This window comes from Hemitrygon akajei, chromosome 4 (assembly GCF_048418815.1).
Source record: "Hemitrygon akajei chromosome 4, sHemAka1.3, whole genome shotgun sequence".
Taxonomy (NCBI): domain Eukaryota; kingdom Metazoa; phylum Chordata; class Chondrichthyes; order Myliobatiformes; family Dasyatidae; genus Hemitrygon; species Hemitrygon akajei.
The window spans coordinates 195,038,805-195,063,287 of record NC_133127.1 but is presented as its reverse complement, the minus strand read 5'-3'; the positions used below and the strand labels follow the sequence as shown (position 1 = coordinate 195,063,287).

General features: G+C 53.3%; 1 protein-coding gene across 1 annotated transcript in view; it reads left to right on the top strand.

Moving 5' to 3' along the window:
- LOC140727086 (autophagy-related protein 16-like) overlaps positions 1–24,483 on the top strand; it is a 107,585-nt gene that overhangs the window by 36,795 nt on the left and 46,307 nt on the right. Inside the window, exons 5-8 of the mRNA XM_073044330.1 lie at positions 6,686–6,937; positions 13,057–13,122; positions 15,165–15,251; positions 23,736–23,798. Coding sequence (XP_072900431.1) covers positions 6,686–6,937; positions 13,057–13,122; positions 15,165–15,251; positions 23,736–23,798 — 468 coding nt within the window. The remainder of the gene's footprint in view (positions 1–6,685; positions 6,938–13,056; positions 13,123–15,164; positions 15,252–23,735; positions 23,799–24,483) is intronic.

The following is a 24,483-nucleotide window of genomic DNA, read 5'->3' as shown; positions in this document are numbered from 1 at the left end:
CATGTGCAGGATTCCCTGCAGGTTAATTTGTAGGTGAGTCTGTGGTGAGGAAGGCAAATGCAATGTTAGCATTCATTTCAAGAGGATTAGAGTGGGGGATCTCAATATGCAGGTAGATTGGAAAAATCCAGTTGGTGCTGAATCCCAAGGGAGGGGATTTGTAGAATGCCTATGAAATGGCTTTTTAGAGCAGCTTGTGCTTGAGCCCACCAGGGCAACAACAGGTTTGGATTGGGTGTTATGTGATGACCCAGATTTTAAAGGATAGGAGGCAGTGATCATAGTATGATAGAATTCCACACTGCATTTTGAGAGGGAGAAGCTAAAATCAAATGTGTCAGTATGACAGTGGAGTAAAGGGAATTACAGAGGCACGAGAGAGGATCTGGCCAAAGTTGATTGGAAAGGGAACACTAGCAGGGATGACGGCAGGGCAGCAAAGTCTGGTGTTAATGAGGTAAATTCGGAAGGCACATGAAAGATACATCCCAAAGATGAAGAAATATTTTAAAGGGAGGATGAGGCAACGATAGATGACAAGAGAAGTAAATACAACATAAAAGCAAAAGAGAGGGCACAAATTAGTGGGAAGGAAAAGGATTGGGAAGTTTTTAAAGCAACTAAAACAGCCATAAAGAGAGAAAAGGTGAAGTCTGAAGGGAAGCTAGCCAATAATATAAGAGGACACAAAAAATGGGGACAAGGATATGGTGGAGGAATGTACTGTGTCTGTCTTCACTGTGGAAGTCACCGGCAGAATGCCAGAAATTCGGGAGTGTCGGGGGGCAGAAGTTGCTGTTACCGAGGAGAAGGTGCTTCGATCGCTGAGAAGCCTGAAGTCACCTGGACAGGATGGACAATGCCCCAGGGTTCTGAAAGGGGCAGTTGAAGAGTCTTTGGAGCTTTCAAGAATGACTAGATTCCGGCATAGTTGCTGAGGACTGAACATTTACAAATGCCACTCTACTCTTTAAGGAGGGAGGGACACAGAAGGAAGGAAATCATAGGCCAGTTAGCCTGACTTCAGTGATTGGAAAGATGTTGGGGTCGATTATTAAGGATGAGGTTTCAGGGTATTTGGAGGCACATGATTAAATAGGCCAAATTCAGCATGGTTTTCTAAAGGAGAAATCTTGCCTGACAAATCTGTTGGAACGCATTGAGGAAATAACAAGCAGGGTGGACAAAGGAGAGTCAGTGGATGTCTATTTGGATTTTCAGAAGGCCTTTGACAAGATGCCACACGTGGTATTACAGGAAAGGTACTACCATGGATAGAAGATCGGCTAACTGGCAGGAGGCAAAGTGTGGGAATGAAGAGTCCATTTCTGGTTGGCTGCTGGTGACTAGTGGTGTTCCACAGGGGTCGGTGTTGGGACCGCTCCTTATATGTCAATGATTTGGATGAAGAATTGATGACTTTGTGGCCAGGTTTGCAGAGTGCATGAAGATTGGTGGAGGGTCAGGTAGTGTTGAGGAAGCAATGAGTCTGCAGAAGGATTTAGACAGATTGGGGGACTGGACAGATTCACTACAGTGCAGGAAAGTATATGGTTATCCACTTTGGTAGAAGGAATTAAGGTGTGGAATATTTTCTAAACAGGAATAAAATAGAAAAATATGGGGTGCAAGGGGCCTTGGGAGTCCTTGAGAATTCTCAAAGGTTAACTTGCAGTTTGTGTCGGTGGTGAGGAAGGCAAATGTGGTGTTAGCATTCATTTCGAGAGGACTAGAATATAAAAGCAGGGATGTAATGCTGAGACATTACAAGTCATTGGTGAGACCATACTTTGTGAGCATTTTTAGTATTGTGAGTGAGTATTGTGAGCAGTTTTAGGCCCCTTCTCTAAGAAAAGATGTGCTGGCATTGGAGAGAGTCCAGAGGAGGTTCACAAGAATGATTCCAGAAAGGAAAGGGTTAACTTATGGGGAGTGTTTGATAGCTCTGGGCCTGTACTCGCTGGAGTTTAGAAGAACGAGGGTAGACTCTTATTACAACCTATCAAATTTTGGAAGGTTTGGATAAAGTGGATATGGGGAAGAGGTTTTCTTGAGTGAGAATGTCTAGGACCAGAGGCACAGCCTTAGAATAGAGGGAGAGCAGATAGGAGGAAGAATTCCTTTGGCCAGAGGGTGGTGATTCTGTGGAATTTGTGAGGTGGGGTGGGCTTGAACGGTTGAGAGGCCTGATTCTGCTCCTTAGTCCTATGGCTTTATGGATCTTTGACAATTTTAAGGGTCTTGTTTACGCAGCGTTCCTGATGGGAGGAAGAGAGACCCCGATCCTCTCAGCAGGCCTCACAATCCTTTGTCGGGCCTTGCAGTCAAATGCCTTGCAATTCCCATACCACACAGTCAGGACACTTTAATAATAATTACTCTATTTATCAAGCACTTTCCATACAGACAATGGAGTTCAAAGTGCTTTACAATGGGATAAAGTACAAACTTGAAAATAAAAGACAAGTGTTAGTTAAAAGCAAGGATAAATAAATAAGATTTGAGTTGGGTGTTTAAAAGTGTCAAGTGCAAATGAGTCTGCATCCTGTATAGTTTTAGGTATTGAATTCCACAGTTTAGGAGCCGAGTTTGAAAAAGCTGACCAGCCATAAAGCCTGCCTAGTTCTGTGTTCAATGGTGCACGTGAAAGTAAACAATTACAGTTCCAATTCCTTGGGCTTGTACACTGTTCCTCAGTGAACCTAAATCCCTACCATACAGGGTGGAGGAACTACCCATGTGCATCTCCCAAATTCAAAAATTAGGCGTGTGAAAGGACTTGGGAGCCCTTGTGTAGGATTCCCTAAAGGTTATCTTGCAGGTTGAGTCAGTGGTGAGGAAGGCAAATGGGTTGTTAGCATTCATTTCGAGAGTATTAGAGTATACTTAAAAGCAAGGATGTAAGGCTGAGGCTTTATAAGGCATTGGTCAGACCACACTTGGACTATTGTGAACAGTTTTGGGCCTCTTATCATTGGAGAGGGTCCAGAGCAGGTTCATGGGAATGGCCCCGGGCACAAAAGGGTTAACGTATCAGGAGCATTTGATAGCTCTGGGCCTGCAGTCTCTGGAGCTTAGAAGAATGAGGGGGGATCTCATTACGATTTGTCATGGTACAGTGGTCAAGGTAAATGTCTAGACAGAGTGAATGTGGAGAGGATGTTTTCTGTAGTGGGGGAGTCTAGGACCAGAGGACACAGATAGAGTGGATGTGGAGAGGATGTTTCCTATAGTGGGGGAGTCTAGGACCAGAGGACACAGACAGAGTGAATGTGGAGAGGATGTTTTCTGTAGTGGGGTAGTCTAGGACCAGAGGACACAGATAGAGTGAATGTGGAGAGGACGGTTCCTATAGTGGGGGAGTCTCGGACCTGAGGATACAGATAGAGTGGATGTGGAGAGGATGTTTCCTATAGTGGGGGAGTCTAGGACCAGAGGGCACAGATAGAGTGGATGTGGAGAGGATGTTTCCTATAGTGGGGGAGTCTCAGACCAAAGAGCACAGCCCCAGAACTGAGGGATATCCATTTAGACCATAAGACACAGGAGCAGAATTAGGCCACCTGGCCCATCGAGTCTGCTCTGCCATTCAGTCATGGCTGATCCTTTTTTTCTCTCCTCCTCAGCCCCAGTTCCCGGCCTTCTCCCCGTATCCTTTGATGCCATGTCCAATCAAGAACCTATCAATCTCTGCTTTAAATACGCCTGTAACCCTCAGATTCAGCCAGCGTGTGTTGGTCGAGGATAAGACAGCCTCTGGCCCAGCCAAACTGAGAAATCTTGTTTGTGTGGATGCTGTGTGATGTGTTGCCCAGTTACAAATCCGTACCGCAAAATACCAGACAGTACACAGTACGCAATTAAACGATTCAACTTTATAATCTGGTGTGATGCCAAAGGCATTCGCCATGTTGCTGGTATCGGGTTCTATGGACAGGAAATCCATTACAACCAGGTTCAGGGGCCCCGCACTCTGCGAGTGGGGCGTCCACTAAGAGGGCCTCACCCCCAGGCACTGGGGGAAATTTGGGGGTCTCCATCACTCTCATTATTTCCCTGGGCCGTAACATGATTGGCTTTGACCAAGTGAGCTACGCAGTTCCTTGTCGGAATTCAGTATCCGGCCTGATGCAGCCGCGCCCTTCCTCAAGCGCAGCTCGAAACACTGGGTGCACGGACAATGTTCCCAGGGAACCCGCCCCAGCCTTCTCCTTGCAGGCCCCCATGAGCCTCCTCACAAGAGGGGTGTTGGTCCCCACCAGAATTGAAACGCCACCCTTCTCAACTGGGTCTGGACAAACCAGCACCGATGTATCAAGGACCTCAGACACTCCCACATCGGCCTCCGAGAACTTCAAATAACCGTTGTATGGATAATCTCTAGCACTAAGCCCCCAGATCTCCAGTGCCCTGAATAGTGTCAATGGTAAATGCTTCAGATACTGGTTGTAAAATGAATGGTACAACACCGTGACCTGCGACCCCGTGTTGAGTATGGCTTTAGCATAAATACCCTCTATCTGTAGTGACACACTGGAGCATGGTCCCACTAAGCCTTCAGGATTAGGGTCTTTCACTTCTGGGGGTTCAACGGTATATTGCTGGGAACGTGTCCCCCAGGGACACCAGGCCATTCCCTCACTGGGCCTTCTCTAAGTTTCCCAACATCTCTCTCTACTGAGGTACCCAGGGCTCACTCTCCTAGGGGCTTCCTGCTGCTCACACTCCCGCCTGAAGTGTCCCTCTTCAATAGATAATACTGGCCGCAACCCCCCACTTCTTCTTGCAGAGCCCCGGCCACCCGCAGCCCTCTGCGCTGTGCGTCCCCTTAGGGATCCACCTCTCTACCAGTCCTATCGTACGGACATTCTCCTTTACCATCCCCTGGGTTGGGCTAGCCGTGGTCGCTTCAGCACAAAGGGCTACTACCGAGGAATGTACCCGCTGACGGAGCCCTCCCGTGCCTCCGATACGTTCTCCTCCTCCCGTACCTCCCTGATCAGCTGAACAGAAGAGGGAAGGGGCGCGTCTTCTGAGACTGTCACGAGACCCAAAGCAATCGGGTCCTGTGACTGGGCACCCCTGGCTATCCGGTCCATTCTTAATTGGTCCACCTCAGCTGCCTGCACGACCCCTCTCCGCCCCGCCACAAGCAATTTAGCTGCCTGTCTAGCCGGAAAATGTAAGCAGAAAGCTTCTCCCCCTTCTCCTGATGCATGTTCTGAAACCCCACCATGAGCCCCAGTGGGCTCCCTGTCATGCCAAAGGCATCCTCCAGTGCTCCCAGATAATCGGCAGTGTTAGCTAGGGGTTTCCACATTCTCACAGCTCTCACTAAGTCAGTGGCAAACCCCCTCAAACTTTCAACCAATCTCTTATGTCATCAGAGCACTGCCTCTCGTCTAGCAACTGAGAGGCATACTCCTCTTCCCCCTCGGGGGTGGGCGTTATTCCAGAGAATATTCTTAGCTTCCGGTGGGGGACCCTCTGCCACTTATTCGCCAGCTCAGGTAAGGGCTGATGCCAGCTCAGAACTCTCATTCTTCACTGGGGGACAGGGACTAATTGGACATTGCAAATCTGACCACTCCTTCCCCTCACTCCTCAGAAACGATCGAACCCCGTCTTTGAAGTCTCCACCCCCAGCTACGGGAAACTCGACTTGTGACTCGGACCGCTCTGCTACATCCCCCTCCTCCCTGACAGTGTGGACAGGCCATGGCCCTGCCTCACCTGGGCCATGATAGAAGCGGGCAGTTCCACCCCTGTTACGTCAGCGCTGGTCTGATCTAGAACGAGGTCTGAGCCCGCCATTTTATCAGACCTCCGCGCAACAACCTCAACTTTGCCAACAACTTTAAGAGTACTCAAAACTCGAATCAACAATTCATCCAGGGTACAAATATCCACCCCACGCATTAGTGACCGGTACTGCCCCACCCCCGCAGCATCCATACCAGCACAGACTTAAACACGCAGCCCACTGGTTCAATGCTCAGGGAAATCACTCAGCATCCAACGGAATCAATCCCGAACAATACCCCCCGCAATTGTAAGCCTGAGGTTTGGCCGGCATGCGTTTGTCTTGGGGAAGACGGCCTCTGGCCCAGCCAAACTGAGAAATCTCGTTTGTGTGGATGCTGTGTGATATAACCATAACAATTACAGCACGGAAACAGGCCATCTCGGCCCTTCTAGTCCGTGCCGAACGCTTGCTGTCAAGGGAGGTGAATCTGTGGAATTCATTGCAACAGGCATCTATGGAGGCCAGGTTATTGGGTATATTTAAACTGCTCGCAGTACTCCAAGTGAGGTCTGAGCAATGCCTTATGATGATGGGGTTGGGATGTAATCACTGTTATTGTGTGAGCCACAGGAGGCGGGGGGGGGGGGGGCCTGATCCTCAATGTGCAACCTCTGTGCCATACCCTTCTCATACCTACTCTTATTGTGTCCCTCCTACCCCTGACTCACTCCCCTCCTGTTCCCTTTCCACCTCCCACTCCTTCCACTTACCCCACCACAAACCCTGCCATCTCTGACCCGTCCCACCGTGGACCCCTACCGCCTCTGACCCCTGACCCACTGCTGACCCCTGTCCCACCGCGGACCCCTATCACCTCTGACCCCTGACCCATTGCTTACCCTTGTCTCACCGGGGATCCCTGCCCTCGCTTCACTGCAGGCTGGAGGTGCTGCTGGAGAAGCTGGCGGAGATGAAGGAGGAACGGAGGGAGCTGTTGGGCCGAGTGGCGTTGCTGGAGCAGGCGAACCAGACGGTGAAGGGGGAATACGATGCCCTGCGGCTGCAGCACCAGGCACAGTGGCAACAGTTGAGCCAGCGCGAGCTCGAGGCCTCCAAGCTGATCCACGACCTGCTGATCCTCAAGTCCCGTGAGGCTCAGCACCTCAACAGCAGCATCGAGAAGCCCAGGAGGTAATGGCCGAAGCTTATTCCATGAGTGCAGGGAGGGGGCCCAAAGTGGGTGAAAGAGTCCAATTTTCAAACAATGGTCTCTGATCCCATTTTAAAGCAGGATGAGATGTCAGAGTGAGGCTTGCTCTACTTCATCCCAATCACACACTCACGTGGTCAGAAACATAGTGAAGCTCCCTCTATATTATCCCAACTCACACTATGTGGTCAGACACAGAGTGAAGCTCCCTCTGTATTATCCCATCATAGACTCCTAGGCTTAGATATAAAGAGCAAACACGAGGAAATCTGCAGATGCTGGAAATTCAAACAACACACACAAAATGCTGGTGGAACACAGCAGGCCAGGCAGCATCTATAAGGAGAAGCACTGAAAGTTAGTCCTGACGAAGGGTCTCGGCCCGAAACGTCGACAGTGCTTCTCCTTGTAGATGCTGCCTGTCCTGCTGTGTTCCACCAGCATTTTGTGTGTGTTCTTAGATACATGGTGAAGCTTCCTCTACACTGTCCCATCACACACTCCCAGGATCAGACACAGAGTGAAACTCCCTCTACACTGCCCGATCACACACTCCCGGGGTCAGACACAGAGTGAAACTCCCTCTACACTGCCCGATCACACACTCCCGGGGTCAGACACAGAGTGAAACTCCCTCTACACCGTCGCATCACACACTCCCGGGGTCAGACACAGAGTGACTCTCCCTTTACACTGTCCCATCACACACTTCCGGGGTCAGACACAGAGTGAAGCTCCCTCTACACTGTCCCATCACACACTCCCAGGGTCAGACACAGAGTGAAGCTCCCTCTACACTGTCCCATCACACTCACAGGGTCAGACACAGAGTGAAGCTTCCTCTACACTGTCCCATCACACACTTCCAGGGTCAGACACAGAGTGAAGCTCCATCTACACTGTCCCATCACACACTCCCGGGGTCAGACACAGAGTGAAACTCCCTCTACACTGTCCCATCACACACTCCCAGGGTCAGACACAGAGTGAAACTCACTCCACACTGTCCCATCACACACTCCCGGGGTCAGACACAGAGCGAAACTCCCTCTACACTGTCCCATCACACACTCCCGGGGTCAGACACAGAGTGAAACTCCCTCTACACTGTCCCATCACACACTCCCGGGGTCAGACACAGAGTGAAGCTCCCTCTACACTGTCCCATCACACACTCACGTGGTCAGAAACAGAGTGAAGCTCCCTCTATATTATCCCATCATAGACTCCTAGGCTTAGATACAAAGAGCAAACACGAGGAAATCTGCAGATGCTGGAAATTCAAACAACAACACACACAAAATGCTGGTGGAACACAGCAGGCCAGGCAGCATCTATAAGGAGAAGCACTGAAAGTTAGTCCTGATGAAGGGTCTCGGCCCGAAATGTCGACAGTGCTTCTCCTTGTAGATGCTGCCTGGCCTGCTGTGTTCCACCAGCATTCTGTGTGTGTTCTTAGATACATGGTGAAGCTTCCTCTACACTGTCCCATCACACACTCCCGGGGTCAGACAAAGAGTGAAACTCCCTCTACACTGTCCCATCACACACTCCCAGGGTCAGGCACAGAGTGAAACTCCCTCTACACTGTCCCATCACACACTCCCAGGGTCAGACACAGAGTGAAGCTCCCTCTACACTGTCCCATCACAAACTCACAGGATCAGACACAGAGTGAAGCTCCCTCTACACTGTCCCATCACACACTCCCGGGGTCAGACACAGAGTGAAGCTACCTCTACACTGTCCCATCACACACTCCCAGGGTCAGACACAGAGTGAAGCTCCCTCTACACTGTCCCATCACAAGCTCACAGGGTCAGACACAGAGTGAAGCTCCATCTACACTGTCCCATCACACACTCCCGGGGTCAGACACAGAGTGAAACTCACTCCACACTGTCCCATCACACACTCCCGGGGTCAGAAACAGAGTGAAGCTCCCTCTGTATTATCCCATCATAGACTCCTAGGCTTAGATACAAAGAGCAAACACGAAGAAATCTGCAGATGCTGGAAATTCAAACAACAACACACACAAAATGCTGGTGGAACACAAGCAGGCCAGGCAGCATCTATAAGGAGAAGCACTGAAAGTTAGTCCTGATGAAGGGTCTCGGCCCGAAATGTCGACAGTGCTTCTCCTTGTAGATGCTGCCTGGCCTGCTGTGTTCCACCAGCATTCTGTGTGTGTTCTTAGATACATGGTGAAGCTTCCTCTACACTGTCCCATCACACACTCCCGGGGTCAGACACAGAGTGAAACTCCCTCCACACCGTCCCATCACACACTCCCAGGGTCAGGCACAGAGTGAAGCTCCCTTTACACTGTCCCATCACACTCACAGGGTCAGACACAGAGTGAAGCTTCCTCCACACTGTCCCATCACACACTCCCAGGGTCAGACACAGAGTGAAGCTCCCTTTACACTGTCCCATCACACTCACAGGGTCAGACACAGAGTGAAACTCCCTCTACACTGTCCCATCACACACTTCCAGGGTCAGACACAGAGTGAAACTCCCTCTACACTGTCTCATCACACACTCCCGGGGTCAGACACAGAGTGAAACTCCCTCTACACTGTCCCATCACACACTTCCAGGGTCAGACACAGAGTGAAGCTCGCTCCACACCGTCCCATCACACACTCCCGGGGTCAGACACAGAGTGAAGCTTCCTCCACACTGTCCCATCACACACTTCCAGGGTCAGACACAGAGTGAAGCTCCCTCTACACTGTCCCATCACACTCACAGGGTCAGACACAGAGTGAAGCTTCCTCTACACTGTCCCATCACACACTTCCAGGGTCAGACACAGAGTGAAGCTCCATCTACACTGTCCCATCACACACTCACGGGGTCAGACACAGAGTGAAACTCCCTCTACACTGTCCCATCACACACTCCCAGGGTCAGACACAGAGTGAAACTCACTCCACACTGTCCCATCACACACTCCCGGGGTCAGACACAGAGTGAAACTCCCTCTACACTGTCCCATCACACACTCCCGGGGTCAGACACAGAGTGAAGCTCCCTCTACACTGTCCCATCACACACTCACGTGGTCAGAAACAGAGTGAAGCTCCCTCTATATTATCCCATCATAGACTCCTAGGCTTAGATACAAAGAGCAAACACGAAGAAATCTGCAGATGCTGGAAATTCAAACAACAACACACACAAAATGCTGGTGGAACACAGCAGGCCAGGCAGCATCTATAAGGGGAAGCACTGAAAGTTAGTCCTGATGAAGGGTCTCGGCCCGAAACGTCGACAGTGCTTCTCCTTGTAGATGCTGCCTGGCCTGCTGTGTTCCACCAGCATTCTGTGTGTGTTCTTAGATACATGGTGAAGCTTCCTCTACACTGTCCCATCACACACTCCCGGGGTCAGACACAGAGTGAAACTCCCTCTACACTGTCCCATCACACACTCCCAGGGTCAGACACAGAGTGAAACTCCCTCTACACTGTCCCATCACAAACTCACAGGGTCAGACACAGAGTGAAGCTCCCTCCACACTGTCCCATCACACACTCCCAGGGTCAGACACAGAGTGAAGCTCCCTCTACACTGTCCCATCACACACTCCCGGGATCAGACACAGAGTGAAGCTCCCTCTACACTGTCCCATCACAAACTCACAGGGTCAGACACAGAGTGAAGCTTCCTCTACACTGTCCCATCACACACTCCCAGGGTCAGACACAGAGTGAAGCTCCATCTACACTGTCCCATCACACACTCCCGGGGTCAGACACAGAGTGAAACTCACTCCACACTGTCCCATCACACACTCCCGGGGTCAGAAACAGAGTGAAGCTCCCTCTATATTATCCCATCATAGACTCCTAGGCTTAGATACAAAGAGCAAACACGAAGAAATCTGCAGATGCTGGAAATTCAAACAACAACACACACAAAATGCTGGTGGAACACAGCAGGCCAGGCAGCATCTATAAGGAGAAGCACTGAAAGTTAGTCCTGATGAAGGGTCTCGGCCCGAAACGTCGACAGTGCTTCTCCTTGTAGATGCTGCCTGGCCTGCTGTGTTCCACCAGCATTCTGTGTGTGTTCTTAGATACATGGTGAAGCTTCCTCTACACTGTCCCATCACACACTCCCGGGGTCAGACACAGAGTGAAACTCCCTCTACACTGTCCCATCACACACTCCCAGGGTCAGACACAGAGTGAAGCTCCCTCTACACTGTCCCATCACAAACTCACAGGGTCAGACACAGAGTGAAGCTCCCTCTACACTGTCCCATCACACACTCCCAGGGTCAGACACAGAGTGAAGCTCCCTCTACACTGTCCCATCACAAACTCACAGGGTCAGACACAGAGTGAAGCTCCCTCTACACTGTCCCATCACAAACTCACAGGGTCAGACACAGAGTGAAGCTCCCTCTACACTGTCCCATCACACACTCCCAGGGTCAGAAACAGAGTGACTCTCCCTTTACACTGTCCCATCACACACTTCCGGGGTCAGACACAGAGTGAAGCTCCCTCTACACTGTCCCATCACACACTCCCAGGGTCAGACACAGAGTGAAGCTCCCTCTGCACTGTCCCATCACACACTCCCGGGGTCAGACACAGAGTGAAGCTCCCTCTACACTGTCCCATCACAAACTCACAGGGTCAGACACAGAGTGAAGCTCCCTCTACACTGTCCCATCACACACTCCCGGGGTCAGACACAGAGTGAAGCTCCCTCTACACTGTCCCATCACAAACTCACAGGGTCAGACACAGAGTGAAGCTTCCTCTACACTGTCCCATCACACACTCCCAGGGTCAGACACAGAGTGAATCTCCATCTACACTGTCCCATCACACACTCCCGGGGTCAGACACAGAGTGAAACTCACTCCACACTGTCCCATCACACACTCCCGGGGTCAGAAACAGAGTGAAGCTCCCTCTATATTATCCCATCATAGACTCCTAGGCTTAGATACAAAGAGCAAACACGAAGAAATCTGCAGATGCTGGAAATTCAAACAACAACACACACAAAATGCTGGTGGAACACAGCAGGCCAGGCAGCATCTATAAGGAGAAGCACTGAAAGTTAGTCCTGATGAAGGGTCTCGGCCCGAAACGTCGACAGTGCTTCTCCTTGTAGATGCTGCCTGGCCTGCTGTGTTCCACCAGCATTCTGTGTGTGTTCTTAGATACATGGTGAAGCTTCCTCTACACTGTCCCATCACACACTCCCGGGGTCAGACACAGAGTGAAACTCCCTCTACACTGTCCCATCACACACTCCCAGGGTCAGACACAGAGTGAAGCTCCCTCTACACTGTCCCATCACAAACTCACAGGGTCAGACACAGAGTGAAGCTCCCTCTACACTGTCCCATCACACACTCCCGGGGTCAGACACAGAGTGAAGCTCCCTCTACACTGTCCCATCACACACTCCCAGGGTCAGACACAGAGTGAAGCTCCCTCTACACTGTCCCATCTCAAACTCACAGGGTCAGACACAGAGTGAAGCTCCCTCTACACTGTCCCATCACAAACTCACAGGGTCAGACACAGAGTGAAGCTCCCTCTACACTGTCCCATCACACACTCCCAGGGTCAGAAACAGAGTGACTCTCCCTTTACACTGTCCCATCACACTCTTCCGGGGTCAGACACAGAGTGAAGCTCCCTCTACACTGTCCCATCACACACTCCCAGGGTCAGACACAGAGTGAAGCTCCCTCTACACTGTCCCATCACACACTCCCAGGGTCAGACACAGAGTGAAACTCACTCCACACTGTCCCATCACACACTCCCGGGGTCAGACACAGAGTGAAACTCCCTCTACACTGTCCCATCACACACTCCCGGGGTCAGACATAGAGTGAAGTTCCCTCCACACTGTCCCATCACACACTCAAACAGGGTCAGACATAGAGTGAAGTTCCCTCCACATTGTCCCATCACACACTCAAACAGGGTCAGACACGGAGTGAAGCTCACTCTACACTGCCCCATCAAAGGTGAGTTATTTTGGGCATGCGTGCTGGAGTTTGCATTGAATTACTGCTCTGGCCGTGATGACTGTGTGCATCTTCCTCTCCCAGGGCTGAGCAGAGACATCTACAGAAGGATCTGGAAATTGCTTCAAGTATCCCAATCTCCAAGAAACCGTGAGTCAGAAACATGTTTTGTTGGGGGGAGTGGGATGGGCTCACAAAATTGGAGAAGGATATTCAGCCCATCTGGTCAATGCTAGTCCTTTGTTTTAATATTTTAATTCAGTACAGAAGATAGACAGCCAGCTCATCAGAGGTTCACAGAGCAATCCCAGAATCCTGGCCCCCCCCCCACCCCCACTAGTTCACTAGATCTAAATGTAGAATATTCTGCAGATCGTGGAAATCCTGGCAACACACACAAAGTGCTAGAGGAACTTATCAGGTCAGACTGCATCTATGGAAATGAATAAACCATCGATGTTTTGGGCAGAGACCCTTCACCGGGATTGGAAATGAAGGGGGGAAGAAGCCAGAATAAGAAGTTAGCGGGGGGAGGGGAAGGAGGACAAGTTTGTAGGTTAAAAGTGAAGCACATGTGGGGAAGGTAGGTGAGTGAAGGTGGGGAATGGTGATAAGTGGAAGAGCTAAAGGGCTGAAGAAGAAGGAATCTGATAGGAGAGGAGAGTGGACCATGGGAGAAAGGGAAGGAGAAGGGGCACCAGGGGAGGTGATAGACAGGTGAGGAGAAGAAGTAAGAGGTCCAGGTGGAGAATAGACGAAGTGGAAAGGGGGAGTGAATTTCTTTTCACAGAAGGAGAAATCAATGTTCATGCTCAGTTTGGAGGGTACCTATTTGGAATATGAGGTGTTGCTCCTCCACCTTGAGAGTGGCCTCATCGTGGCAGAAGAGGTGGCCGTGGACCGACATGTTGGAACGGGAATGGGGCTAGGAATTAAAATGACTGGCCACCAGGAAATTCCACTTTTTGCAGAAGGAGCAGAGGGTCTCAACAAAGCAATACCACTGACATGGATATTATTGCTTGCGTTGTGACAGGGAGGATGGGAGAGCGGACCATGGGAGAAAGGGAAGGAGGAGAGGAGCCCGAGGGAGTGGTTGGGCAGGTGAGGTGCAGAGATGGGGTGAGAGGTGAGCCGGATTGGGGAATGGAAAAAGAGTGGAAGAGTGAGGGTTGGGAGTGGAGTGGGGAGAAACTATGGGAAGGTAGAGAAGGGAGTATTTTTGCCATCCGGTCAGAGGCTGCCCAATTCGGGTAGGACAAGCAACCTCGTCTTCTAACTGGATGCCTCCAACCTCATAAAAATTGCAGAGGCCCATTAACCCGCTGAGCTCCGCACATTGTTGCGATTTCGGAGGAAACCTAAGCACTTCGTGAAAAGTCACGCGGTAATAGAGTCATAGAGCATTACAGCACCGAAGCAGGCCTTTCAGCCCATCTAGTCCATGCCCAACTGTTATTCTGCCTGCACCCAGACCATAGTCCTCCATTCCCCTCCCAGCCGTGCACTTCTCCACCTGTCTCTGAAATGTTGCATCCACCACTTCCATGGCAGCTCGTCCCACACTCTCACCACCCTCTGTGTGAAGAAGTTCCCATTAAACATTTCAACTTGCGCCCTTAACCCTCCAGTTCAAGTTTGACACATCAACTGTTTATTTCTCTCCATAGATGCTGCCTGACCCACTGAGTTCCTCCAGTATTTTGTGCATTGCTCTGAAAGGGATGAGCCATGACCCATGGATCACCCTTGACCCATGACCTCTAGTTCTAGCCTCATAAAAACCTCATTGGAAAAAGCTGCTTGCATTTTCCCTATCTATACCCCTCATGATTTTGTATACCTCTATCAAATCTCCCCTCATTCTCCTATATTCCAGGGAATAAAGGCCTAACCTATTCAACCTGTCCAGGAGCACGGTTCCTCAAGTCCGGGCAACATCCTTGTAAATTTCCTTTGTAAGCTTTCAATCTTATTGACGGGGAGAACGTGCAAACTTCACACGCAGACAGCGCTGGAGTTCGGGATCAAAGCTGCCTGAATTACCTGCTGCCTGAAGGAACCATTTACCTGCTCGGGAATCTAGCATCCAGTTGTGTAACCCATTGCAGTTTCAGACCAGGGAACTTTCCCATACGGTCTGTGGTCCTGAGTCTTCATGAGGTTGACTGTGAAACTCTCCTTGTCCTCAGGGAGACACCTCGCCGGGAACCAGTTGTCCCTCAGGAGGAACCAGAGCTACACGAAGGCACAAGTCTCAAGACCCGCTGGACTTCCAGGTAAGCAAGCAGCTCGCTGGAGTCGTTAAGGCAGAACTCACTCAAAAGTTGAAAGTAAGTTTATTATCGAAGTACATATATATCACCGTATACACAGTAAATCCAAGAAACACAATAGAGTCAATAGAAGACCACCACCGACAGACAACTAACGTGAAAAAGGCAACAAACCACGTGAATACAAAAAAGAAAGAAAGCAAGAGAAATAATAATAATTCATAAGCTATAAATATCGAGAACATGAGATGAAGAGTCCTTGAAAGTGAGTCTATAGGATGTGGGGATAGTTCCGTGATTGGGTGAGTGAAGTTATCCCCTTTGGTTCAGGATCCTGATGGCTGAGGGGTAATAACTGTTCCTGAACTTCCTGATGACAGCAGTGAGGAGAGAGCGTGATCCGGGTGGTGGGGGTCCCTGATGGCAGCAGTGAGGAGAGAGCGTGTCGTATGTGGTGGGGGTCCCTGATGGCAGCAGTGAGGAGAGAGCGTGATCCGGGTGGTGGGGGTCCCTGATGATAGCAGTGAGGAGAGAGCGTGTCGTATGTGGTGGGGGTCCCTGATGGCAGCAGTGAGGAGAGAGCGTGATCCGGGTGGTGGGGGTCCCTGATGATAGCAGTCAGGAGAGAGCGTGTCGTATGTGGTGGGGGTCCCTGATGGCAGCAGTGAGGAGAGAGCGTGATCCGGGTGGTGGGGGTCCCTGATGGCAGCAGTGAGGAGAGAGCCTGTCGTGTGTGGTGGGGGTCCCTGATGATGGATGACAGCAGTGAGGAGAGAGCGTGATCCGGGTGGTGGGGATCCCTGATGACAGCAGTGAGGAGAGAGCGTGATCCGGGTGGTGGGGGTCCCTGATGGCAGCAGTGAGGAGAGAGCGTGTCGTGTGTGGTGGGGGTCCCTGATGGCAGCAGTGAGGAGAGAGCCTGTCGTGTATGGTGGGGGTCCCTGATGACATCAGTGAGGAGAGAGCGTGATCCGGGTGGTGGGGGTCCCTGATGACAGCAGTGAGGAGAGAGCGTGTCGTGTGTGGTGGGGGTCCCTGATGACAGCAGTGAGGAGAGAGCGTGATCCGGGTGGTTGGGGTCCCTGATGGCAGCAGTGAGGAGAGAGCGTGTCGTGTGTGGTGGGGGTCCCTGATGACAGCAGTGAGGAGAGAGCGTGATCCGGGTGGTGGGGGTCCCTGATGGCAGCAGTGAGGAGAGAGCGTGATCCGGGTGGTGGGGGTCCCTGATGGTAGCAGTGAGGAGAGAGCGTGTCGTGCGTGGTGGGGGTCCCTGATGACAGCAGTGAGGAGAGAGCGTGTCGTGTGTGGTGGGGGTCCCTGATGGCAGCAGTGAGGAGAGAGCGTGTCGTGTGTGTGGTGGGGGTCCCTGATGACAGCAGTGAGGAGAGAGCGTGTCGTGCGTGGTGGGGGTCCCTGATGACAGCAGTGAGGAGAGAGCGTGTCGTGTGTGGTGGGGGTCCCTGATGACAGCAGTGAGGAGAGAGCGTGTCGTGTGTGGTGGGGGTCCCTGATGGCAGCAGTGAGGAGAGAGCGTGATCCGGGTGGTGGGGGTCCCTGATGACAACAGTGAGGAGAGAGCGTGATCCGGGTGGTGGGGGTCCCTGATGACAGCAGTGAGGAGAGAGCGTGTCGTGTGTGGTAGGGGTCCCTGATGACAGCAGTGAGGAGAGAGCGTGTCGTGTGTGGTGGGGGTCCCTGATGGCAGCAGTGAGGAGAGAGCGTGATCCAGGTGGTGGGGATCCCTGATGGTAGCAGTGAGGAGAGAGTGTGTCGTGTGTGGTGGGGGTCCCTGATGGCAGCAGTGAGGAGAGAGTGTGTCGTGTGTGGTGGGGGTCCCTGATGACAGCAGTGAGGAGAGAGCGTGATCCGGGTGGTGGGGGTCCCTGATGACAGCAGTGAGGAGAGAGCGTGTCGTGTGTGGTGGGGGTCCCTGATGACAGCAGTGAGGAGAGAGCGTGTCGTGTGTGGTGGGGGTCCCTGATGGCAGCAGTGAGGAGAGAGTGTGATCCGGGTGGTGGGGGTCCCTGATGGTAGCAGTGAGGAGAGAGCGTGATCCGGGTGGTGGGGGTCCCTGATGGCAGCAGTGAGGAGAGAGCGTGTCGTGTGTGGTGGGGGTCCCTGATGACAGCAGTGAGGAGAGAGCGTGTCGTGTGTGGTGTGGGTCCCTGTTGGCAGCAGTGAGGAGAGAGCGTGATCCGGGTGGTGGGGGTCCCTGATGGCAGCAGTGAGGAGAGAGCGTGATCCGGGTGGTGGGGGTCCCTGATGACAGCAGTGAGGAGAGAGCGTGTCGTGTGTGGTGGGGGTCCCTGATGACAGCAGTGAGGAGAGAGCGTGATCCGGGTGGTGGGGGTCCCTGATGACAGCAGTGAGGAGAGAGCGTGATCCGGGTGGTGGGGGTCCCTGATGGTAGCAGTGAGGAGAGAGCGTGATCCGGGTGGTGGGGGTCCCTGATGACAGCAGTGAGGAGAGAGCGTGTCGTGTGTGGTGGGGGTTCCTGATGGCAGCAGTGAGGAGAGAGCGTGTCGTGTGTGGTGGGGGTCCCTGTTGGCAGCAGTGAGGAGAGAGCGTGATCCGGGTGGTGGGGGTCCCTGATGGCAGCAGTGAGGAGAGAACGTGTCATGTGTGGTGGGGGTCCCTGATGACAGCAGTGAGGAGAGAGCGTGTCGTGTGTGGTGGGGGTCCCTGATGGCAGCAGTGAGGAGAGAGCGTGATCCGGGTGGTGGGGGTCCCTGATGGCAGCAGTGAGGAGAGAACGTGTCATGTGTGGTGGGGGTCCCTGATGACAGCAGTGAGGAGAGAGCGTGTCGTTTGTGGTGGGGGTTCCTGATGGCAGCAGTGAGGAGAGAGCGTGATCCGGGTGGTGGGGGTCCCTGATGACAGCAGTGAGGAGAGAGCGTGATCCGGGTGGTAGGGGTCCCTGATGACAGCAGTGAGGAGAGAGCGTGATCCGGGTGGTGGGGGTCCCTGATGACAGCAGTGAGGAGAGAGCGTGATCCGGGTGGTGGGGGTCCCTGATGGCAGCAGTGAGGAGAGAACGTGTCATGTGTGGTGGGGGTCCCTGTTGGCAGCAGTGAGGAGAGAGCGTGTCGTGTGTGGTGGGGGTTCCTGATGGCAGCAGTGAGGAGAGAGCGTGTCGTGTGTGGTGGGGGTCCCTGTTGGCAGCAGTGAGGAGAGAGCGTGATCCGGGTGGTGGGGGTCCCTGATGACAGCAGTGAGGAGAGAACGTGTCGTGTGTGGTGGGGGTCCCTGATGACAGCAGTGAGGAGAGAGCGTGTCGTGTGTGGTGGGGGTCCCTGATGACAGCAGTGAGGAGAGAGCGTGATCCGGGTGGTGGGGGTCCCTGATGACAGCAGTGAGGAGAGAGCGTGATCCGGGTGGTGGGGGTCCCTGATGGCAGCAGTGAGGAGAGAGCGTGATCCGGGTGGTGGGGGTCCCTGATGGCAGCAGTGAGGAGAGAGCGTGATCCGGGTGGTGGGGGTCCCTGATGACAGCAGTGAGGAGAGAGCGTGATCCGGGTGGTGGGGGTCCCTGATGGTAGCAGTGAGGAGAGAGCGTGATCCGGGTGGTGGGGGTCCCTGATGGCAGCAGTGAGGAGAGAGCGTGATCCGGGTGGTGGGGGTCCCTGATGACAGCAGTGAGGAGAGAGCGTGATCCGGGTGGTGAGGGTCCCTGATGGTAGCAGTGAGGAGAGAGCGTGTCGTGTGTGGTGGGGGTCCCTGATGACAGCAGTGAGGAGAGAGCGTGTCGTGTGTGGTAGGGGTCCCTGATGATAGCAGTGAGGAGAGAGCGTGATCCGGGTGGTGGGGGTCCCTGATGATAGCAGTGAGGAGAGAGCGTGTCGTGTGTGGTGGGGGTCCCTGATGGCAGCAGTGAGGAGAGAGCGTGTCGTGTGTGGTGGGGGTCCCTGATGACAGCAGTGAGGAGAGAGCGTGTCGTGTGTGGTGGGGGTTCCTGATGGCAGCAGTGAGGAGAGAGCGTGTCGTGTGTGGTGGGGGTCCCTGTTGGCAGCAGTGAGGAGAGAGCGTGATCCGGGTGGTGGGGGTCCCTGATGACAGCAGTGAGGAGAGAGCGTGTCATGTGTGGTGGGGGTTCCTGATGACAGCAGTGAGGAGAGAGCGTGTCGTGTGTGGTGGGGGTCCCTGATGGCAGCAGTGAGGAGAGAGCGTGTCGTGTGTGGTGGGGGTCCCTGATGACAGCAGTGTGGAGAGAGCGTGATCCGGGTGGTGGGGGTCCCTGATGGCAGCAGTGAGGAGAGAGCGTGATCCGGGTGGTGGGGGTCCCTGTTGGCAGCAGTGAGGAGAGAGCGTGTCGTGTGTGGTGGGGGTCCCTGATGACAGCAGTGAGGAGAGAGCGTGTCGTGTGTGGTGTGGGTCCCTGTTGGCAGCAGTGAGGAGAGAGCGTGATCCGGGTGGTGGGGGTCCCTGATGGCAGCAGTGAGGAGAGAGCGTGATCCGGGTGGTGGGGGTCCCTGATGACAGCAGTGAGGAGAGAGCGTGTCGTGTGTGGTGGGGGTCCCTGATGACAGCAGTGAGGAGAGAGTGTGTCGTGTGTGGTGGGGGTCCCTGATGACAGCAGTGAGGAGAGAGCGTGATCCGGGTGGTGGGGGTCCCTGATGACAGCAGTGAGGAGAGAGCGTGTCGTGTGTGGTGGGGGTCCCTGATGACAGCAGTGAGGAGAGAGCGTGATCCGGGTGGTGGGGGTCCCTGATGACAGCAGTGAGGAGAGAGTGTGTCGTGTGTGGTGGGGGTCCCTGATGACAGCAGTGAGGAGAGAGTGTGTCGTGTGTGGTGGGGGTCCCTGATGACAGCAGTGAGGAGAGAGCGTGATCCGGGTGGTGGGGGTCCCTGATGACAGCAGTGAGGAGAGAGCGTGTCGTGTGTGGTGGGGGTCCCTGATGACAGCAGTGAGGAGAGAGCGTGATCCGGGTGGTGGGGGTCCCTGATGACAGCAGTGAGGAGAGAGCGTGATCCGGGTGGTGGGGGTCCCTGATGGTAGCAGTGAGGAGAGAGCGTGATCCGGGTGGTGGGGGTCCCTGATGACAGCAGTGAGGAGAGAGCGTGTCGTGTGTGGTGGGGGTCCCTGATGACAGCAGTGAGGAGAGAGCGTGTCGTGTGTGGTGGGGGTTCCTGATGGCAGCAGTGAGGAGAGAGCGTGTCGTGTGTGGTGGGGGTCCCTGTTGGCAGCAGTGAGGAGAGAGCGTGATCCGGGTGGTGGGGGTCCCTGATGGCAGCAGTGAGGAGAGAATGTGTCATGTGTGGTGGGGGTCCCTGATGACAGCAGTGAGGAGAGAGCGTGTCGTGTGTGGTGGGGGTCCCTGATGACAGCAGTGAGGAGAGAGCGTGTCGTGTGTGGTGTGGGTCCCTGTTGGCAGCAGTGAGGAGAGAGCGTGATCCGGGTGGTGGGGGTCCCTGATGGCAGCAGTGAGGAGAGAACGTGTCATGTGTGGTGGGGGTCCCTGATGACAGCAGTGAGGAGAGAGCGTGTCGTGTGTGTTGGGGGTCCCTGATGACAGCAGTGAGGAGAGAGCGTGATCCGGGTGGTGGGGGTCCCTGATGACAGCAGTGAGGAGAGAGCGTGATCCGGGTGGTGGGGGTCCCTGATGGCAGCAGTGAGGAGAGAGCGTGTCATGTGTGGTGGGGGTCCCTGATGGCAGCAGTGAGGAGAGAGCGTGTCGTGTGTGGTGGGGGTCCCTGTTGGCAGCAGTGAGGAGAGAGCGTGATCCGGGTGGTGGGGGTCCCTGATGACAGCAGTGAGGAGAGAACGTGTCGTGTGTGGTGGGGGTCCCTGATGACAGCAGTGAGGAGAGAGCGTGTCGTGTGTGGTGGGGGTCCCTGATGACAGCAGTGAGGAGAGAGCGTGATCCGGGTGGTGGGGGTCCCTGATGACAGCAGTGAGGAGAGAGCGTGATCCGGGTGGTGGGGGTCCCTGATGGCAGCAGTGAGGAGAGAGCGTGATCCGGGTGGTGGGGGTCCCTGATGGCAGCAGTGAGGAGAGAGCGTGATCCGGGTGGTAGGGGTCCCTGATGACAGCAGTGAGGAGAGAGCGTGATCCGGGTGGTGGGGGTCCCTGATGACAGCAGTGAGGAGAGAGCGTGATCCGGGTGGTGGGGGTCCCTGATGGTAGCAGTGAGGAGAGAGCGTGTCGTGTGTGGTGGGGGTCCCTGATGACAGCAGTGAGGAGAGAGCGTGTCGTGTGTGGTAGGGGTCCCTGATGATAGCAGTGAGGAGAGAGCGTGATCCGGGTGGTGGGGGTCCCTGATGATAGCAGTGAGGAGAGAGCGTGTCGTGTGTGGTGGGGGTCCCTGATGGCAGCAGTGAGGAGAGAGCGTGTCGTGTGTGGTGGGGGTCCCTGATGACAGCAGTGAGGAGAGAGCGTGTCGTGTGTGGTGGGGGTCCCTGATGACAGCAGTGAGGAGAGAGCGTGTCGTGTGTGGTGGGGGTTCCTGATGGCAGCAGTGAGGAGAGAGCGTGTCGTGTGTGGTGGGGGTCCCTGTTGGCAGCAGTGAGGAGAGAGCGTGATCCGGGTGGTGGGGGTCCCTGATGACAGCAGTGAGGAGAGAACGTGTCATGTGTGGTGGGGGTTCCTGATGACAGCAGTGAGGAGAGAGCGTGTCGTGTGTGGTGGGGGTCCCTGATGGCAGCAGTGAGGAGAGAGCGTGATCCGGGTGGTGGGGTCCCTGATGACGGATGCTGCTTTCCTGTGACAATGCTTCGTGTCGATGTGCTCATCGGGGACGAGGGCTTTACCTGCGTTGGATTGGGCTCCGTACCAGGCCGTGATCAGTCAGTGTACTACTCTCCACTCAGCTTCCACCCTCGGGTGGAGGGGGGGGGTATGATTCCCTGATGGGGAGTTATCCTCTGGTTTCAGGTCAGGGGCTGTTGTTGGGGGATTGGGTGGCAGGGAGCGAGGGGCAGCGGCTGATTGGAAGGAGGTTGGGACCATGCACAGCTGAGATCACCCCTCGGCTGTTGACATCAGCCAGTGTTGGGGAGGGGTTGTGGTCCTGCCACAAGAATGTATGGGTAACCCCCCCCTCCCCCCCACCAAAGTCCCTAGGTGAAACATACAGGTAGGCCATTTGGCCCCTCAGATTTGACTTTACACCTCGAATGACACCATTCTGGATTGTTCAATTTAATTTCTTGTACAACCATACCATGCCCTTCCATCTTCGGTACTCTATGTCCTGACCGATGAAGGTCTGTGATAAAACGATTCCGCTCTCTGAGAGCTCTGAACTTAGGAGGAAGGTGGTGCGGCAGCCTAGCAGTTAGTGCAATGCTTTACAGTCCCAGTCGTAAGATCGGGGTTCGAATCCCGCCACTGTCTGTAAGAAGTTCGTACGTCTTCTCTCTTAAATCCGAGTGCTCCGGATTCCTCCCACGTTCCAAGGACGTACTGATTAGGGTTAGTAATTTGTGGGCATGCAATGTTGGCACTGGAAGTGTGGTGACACTTGCGGGCTGCCCCCAGCACATCCTCATTGATTTGATTTGATTTGACACAAATTTCACATGTGTGTTTCTGTGTGCATGTGGTAATAAAGCTAATGTTTAAAATCTTTAAGCCCTATTGGACACAAGTATCCGTGAGCCCCTCACTTTAGGGAGCTTATTCTGTATCATGTCAACAGACACTTCACGGACTAGTTCACTTCTTGGTTTCGTCTCCACGGTGAGGTATACCGGTCAATAATCACTTCAACTGGTAGGTCCCACCTCCCTACCGAGGAGGAGATACCTCCAGCTTACAAAATAGTTTAAACACAGTTTATTGATATAGTGTACAATTAATTTGGAGGAATAATTCTTGACATAAATTTAAATTCAACAAGGAGTTCTAACTTATAAAAGATTTCCAGGTTACTGAAGATTTCTAAACTATGAAGGATTTCCAAACACAGGCACATGACTTACAACCTAAAAAGATGTACCAGTTAGTTGCAGTCGTGGAACCGATTGCTGAGGAATGAGTTCTCGGTCTCTCTGCCTGGCAACCCTGACTGCTTTCCAACGTTTATACTTGGAAAGGTTATGCGCTGTCCTGCATGGTAGCATAGCGATTAGTGCAGTGCTTTACAGTGCCAACTGTAAGTCCGGAGTTTTTGAGTCCACGTCGCGGTCTATAAAGAGTTTTATGTTCTCCCCAAGGTGGCATCCTCCCATGTTCCAAAGAGGTGAGGGTTAGAGTCAGTGAGCTGCAACATGCTATGTTGGCGCCTGACGTGTGGCGATACTTGTGGGCTGCCCCCAGCACAGCCTCAGACTTTGCCGGTCATCGATGTTCTGATATGTGTGTGGCAATTAAAGCTGGCCGATGATCAGTAACTCCCTGGGCCCTGGAAAATGAATGTCCATCGCAGACTGGCATTCCAAAAGCTGCCTTCATCAACCTGTTTAGCTTTTCCTGGGTTCTTCTCGACCTACTGCCCCGTCCTGGTTTGGTCCTCTGATATTTAGCCTCACATGTCTCTCTTTGTTTTAGGTCAGCATCTTTCAGCTTTCTAGACCAGTCCAGGTTCCTCCAGACTGTCAAAGGGATCTTCCGGTAAGTACTGGAATTGGTTCATTATTGTCACATCTAGGAGAAGGAAAACTCTGATCTCAAACCTCTGCTGCCCTGTGGCTATACCCACTCACGGGGAAGGCTTCGGGAGTAAACCCCGAGGGAAATATCCGGAGCTGGAGTCCCTACGGCAGTCCTACGTTGAGTTCAACGCTGACTGGGAACTGTGATGCCACTGGTGATAAACTACATCGGTTTTTGGCGTTCCTTTGAATTCATCAGCTCTGTGGAAAGGGGGAGATTGCTACATGGGCAACAGCTTGCCCTCCATATTGTACCTCCTAGGCTTGCTCATCACAGATGTCTGGGATGCAGCATCCATGGTCGAACCCAACCAACAGAAGGCCCGCAGCAAGATACAGTGAAAAGCTTGTTCATACAGATCAAATCACCACACAGTGCATTGCTGTAGAACAAGGCAAAACTATAACAGAATTCAGAATATAAACACGAGAGGTTCCACAGATGCTGGAAATCAAGAGTAACACACAAAATGCCGGGGGAACTCAGCAGGTCAGGCAGCATCTATAGGAATGAATAAGCGGTAGAAGTTTCGGGCTGAGACCCTTCATCAGGACTGGAAAGGAAGGGGGAAGATGCCAGAATAAGAAGGTGAGGGGAGGGGAAGGAGGACAAACTGAAAGGTGATAGGTGAAGCCAGGCGGGT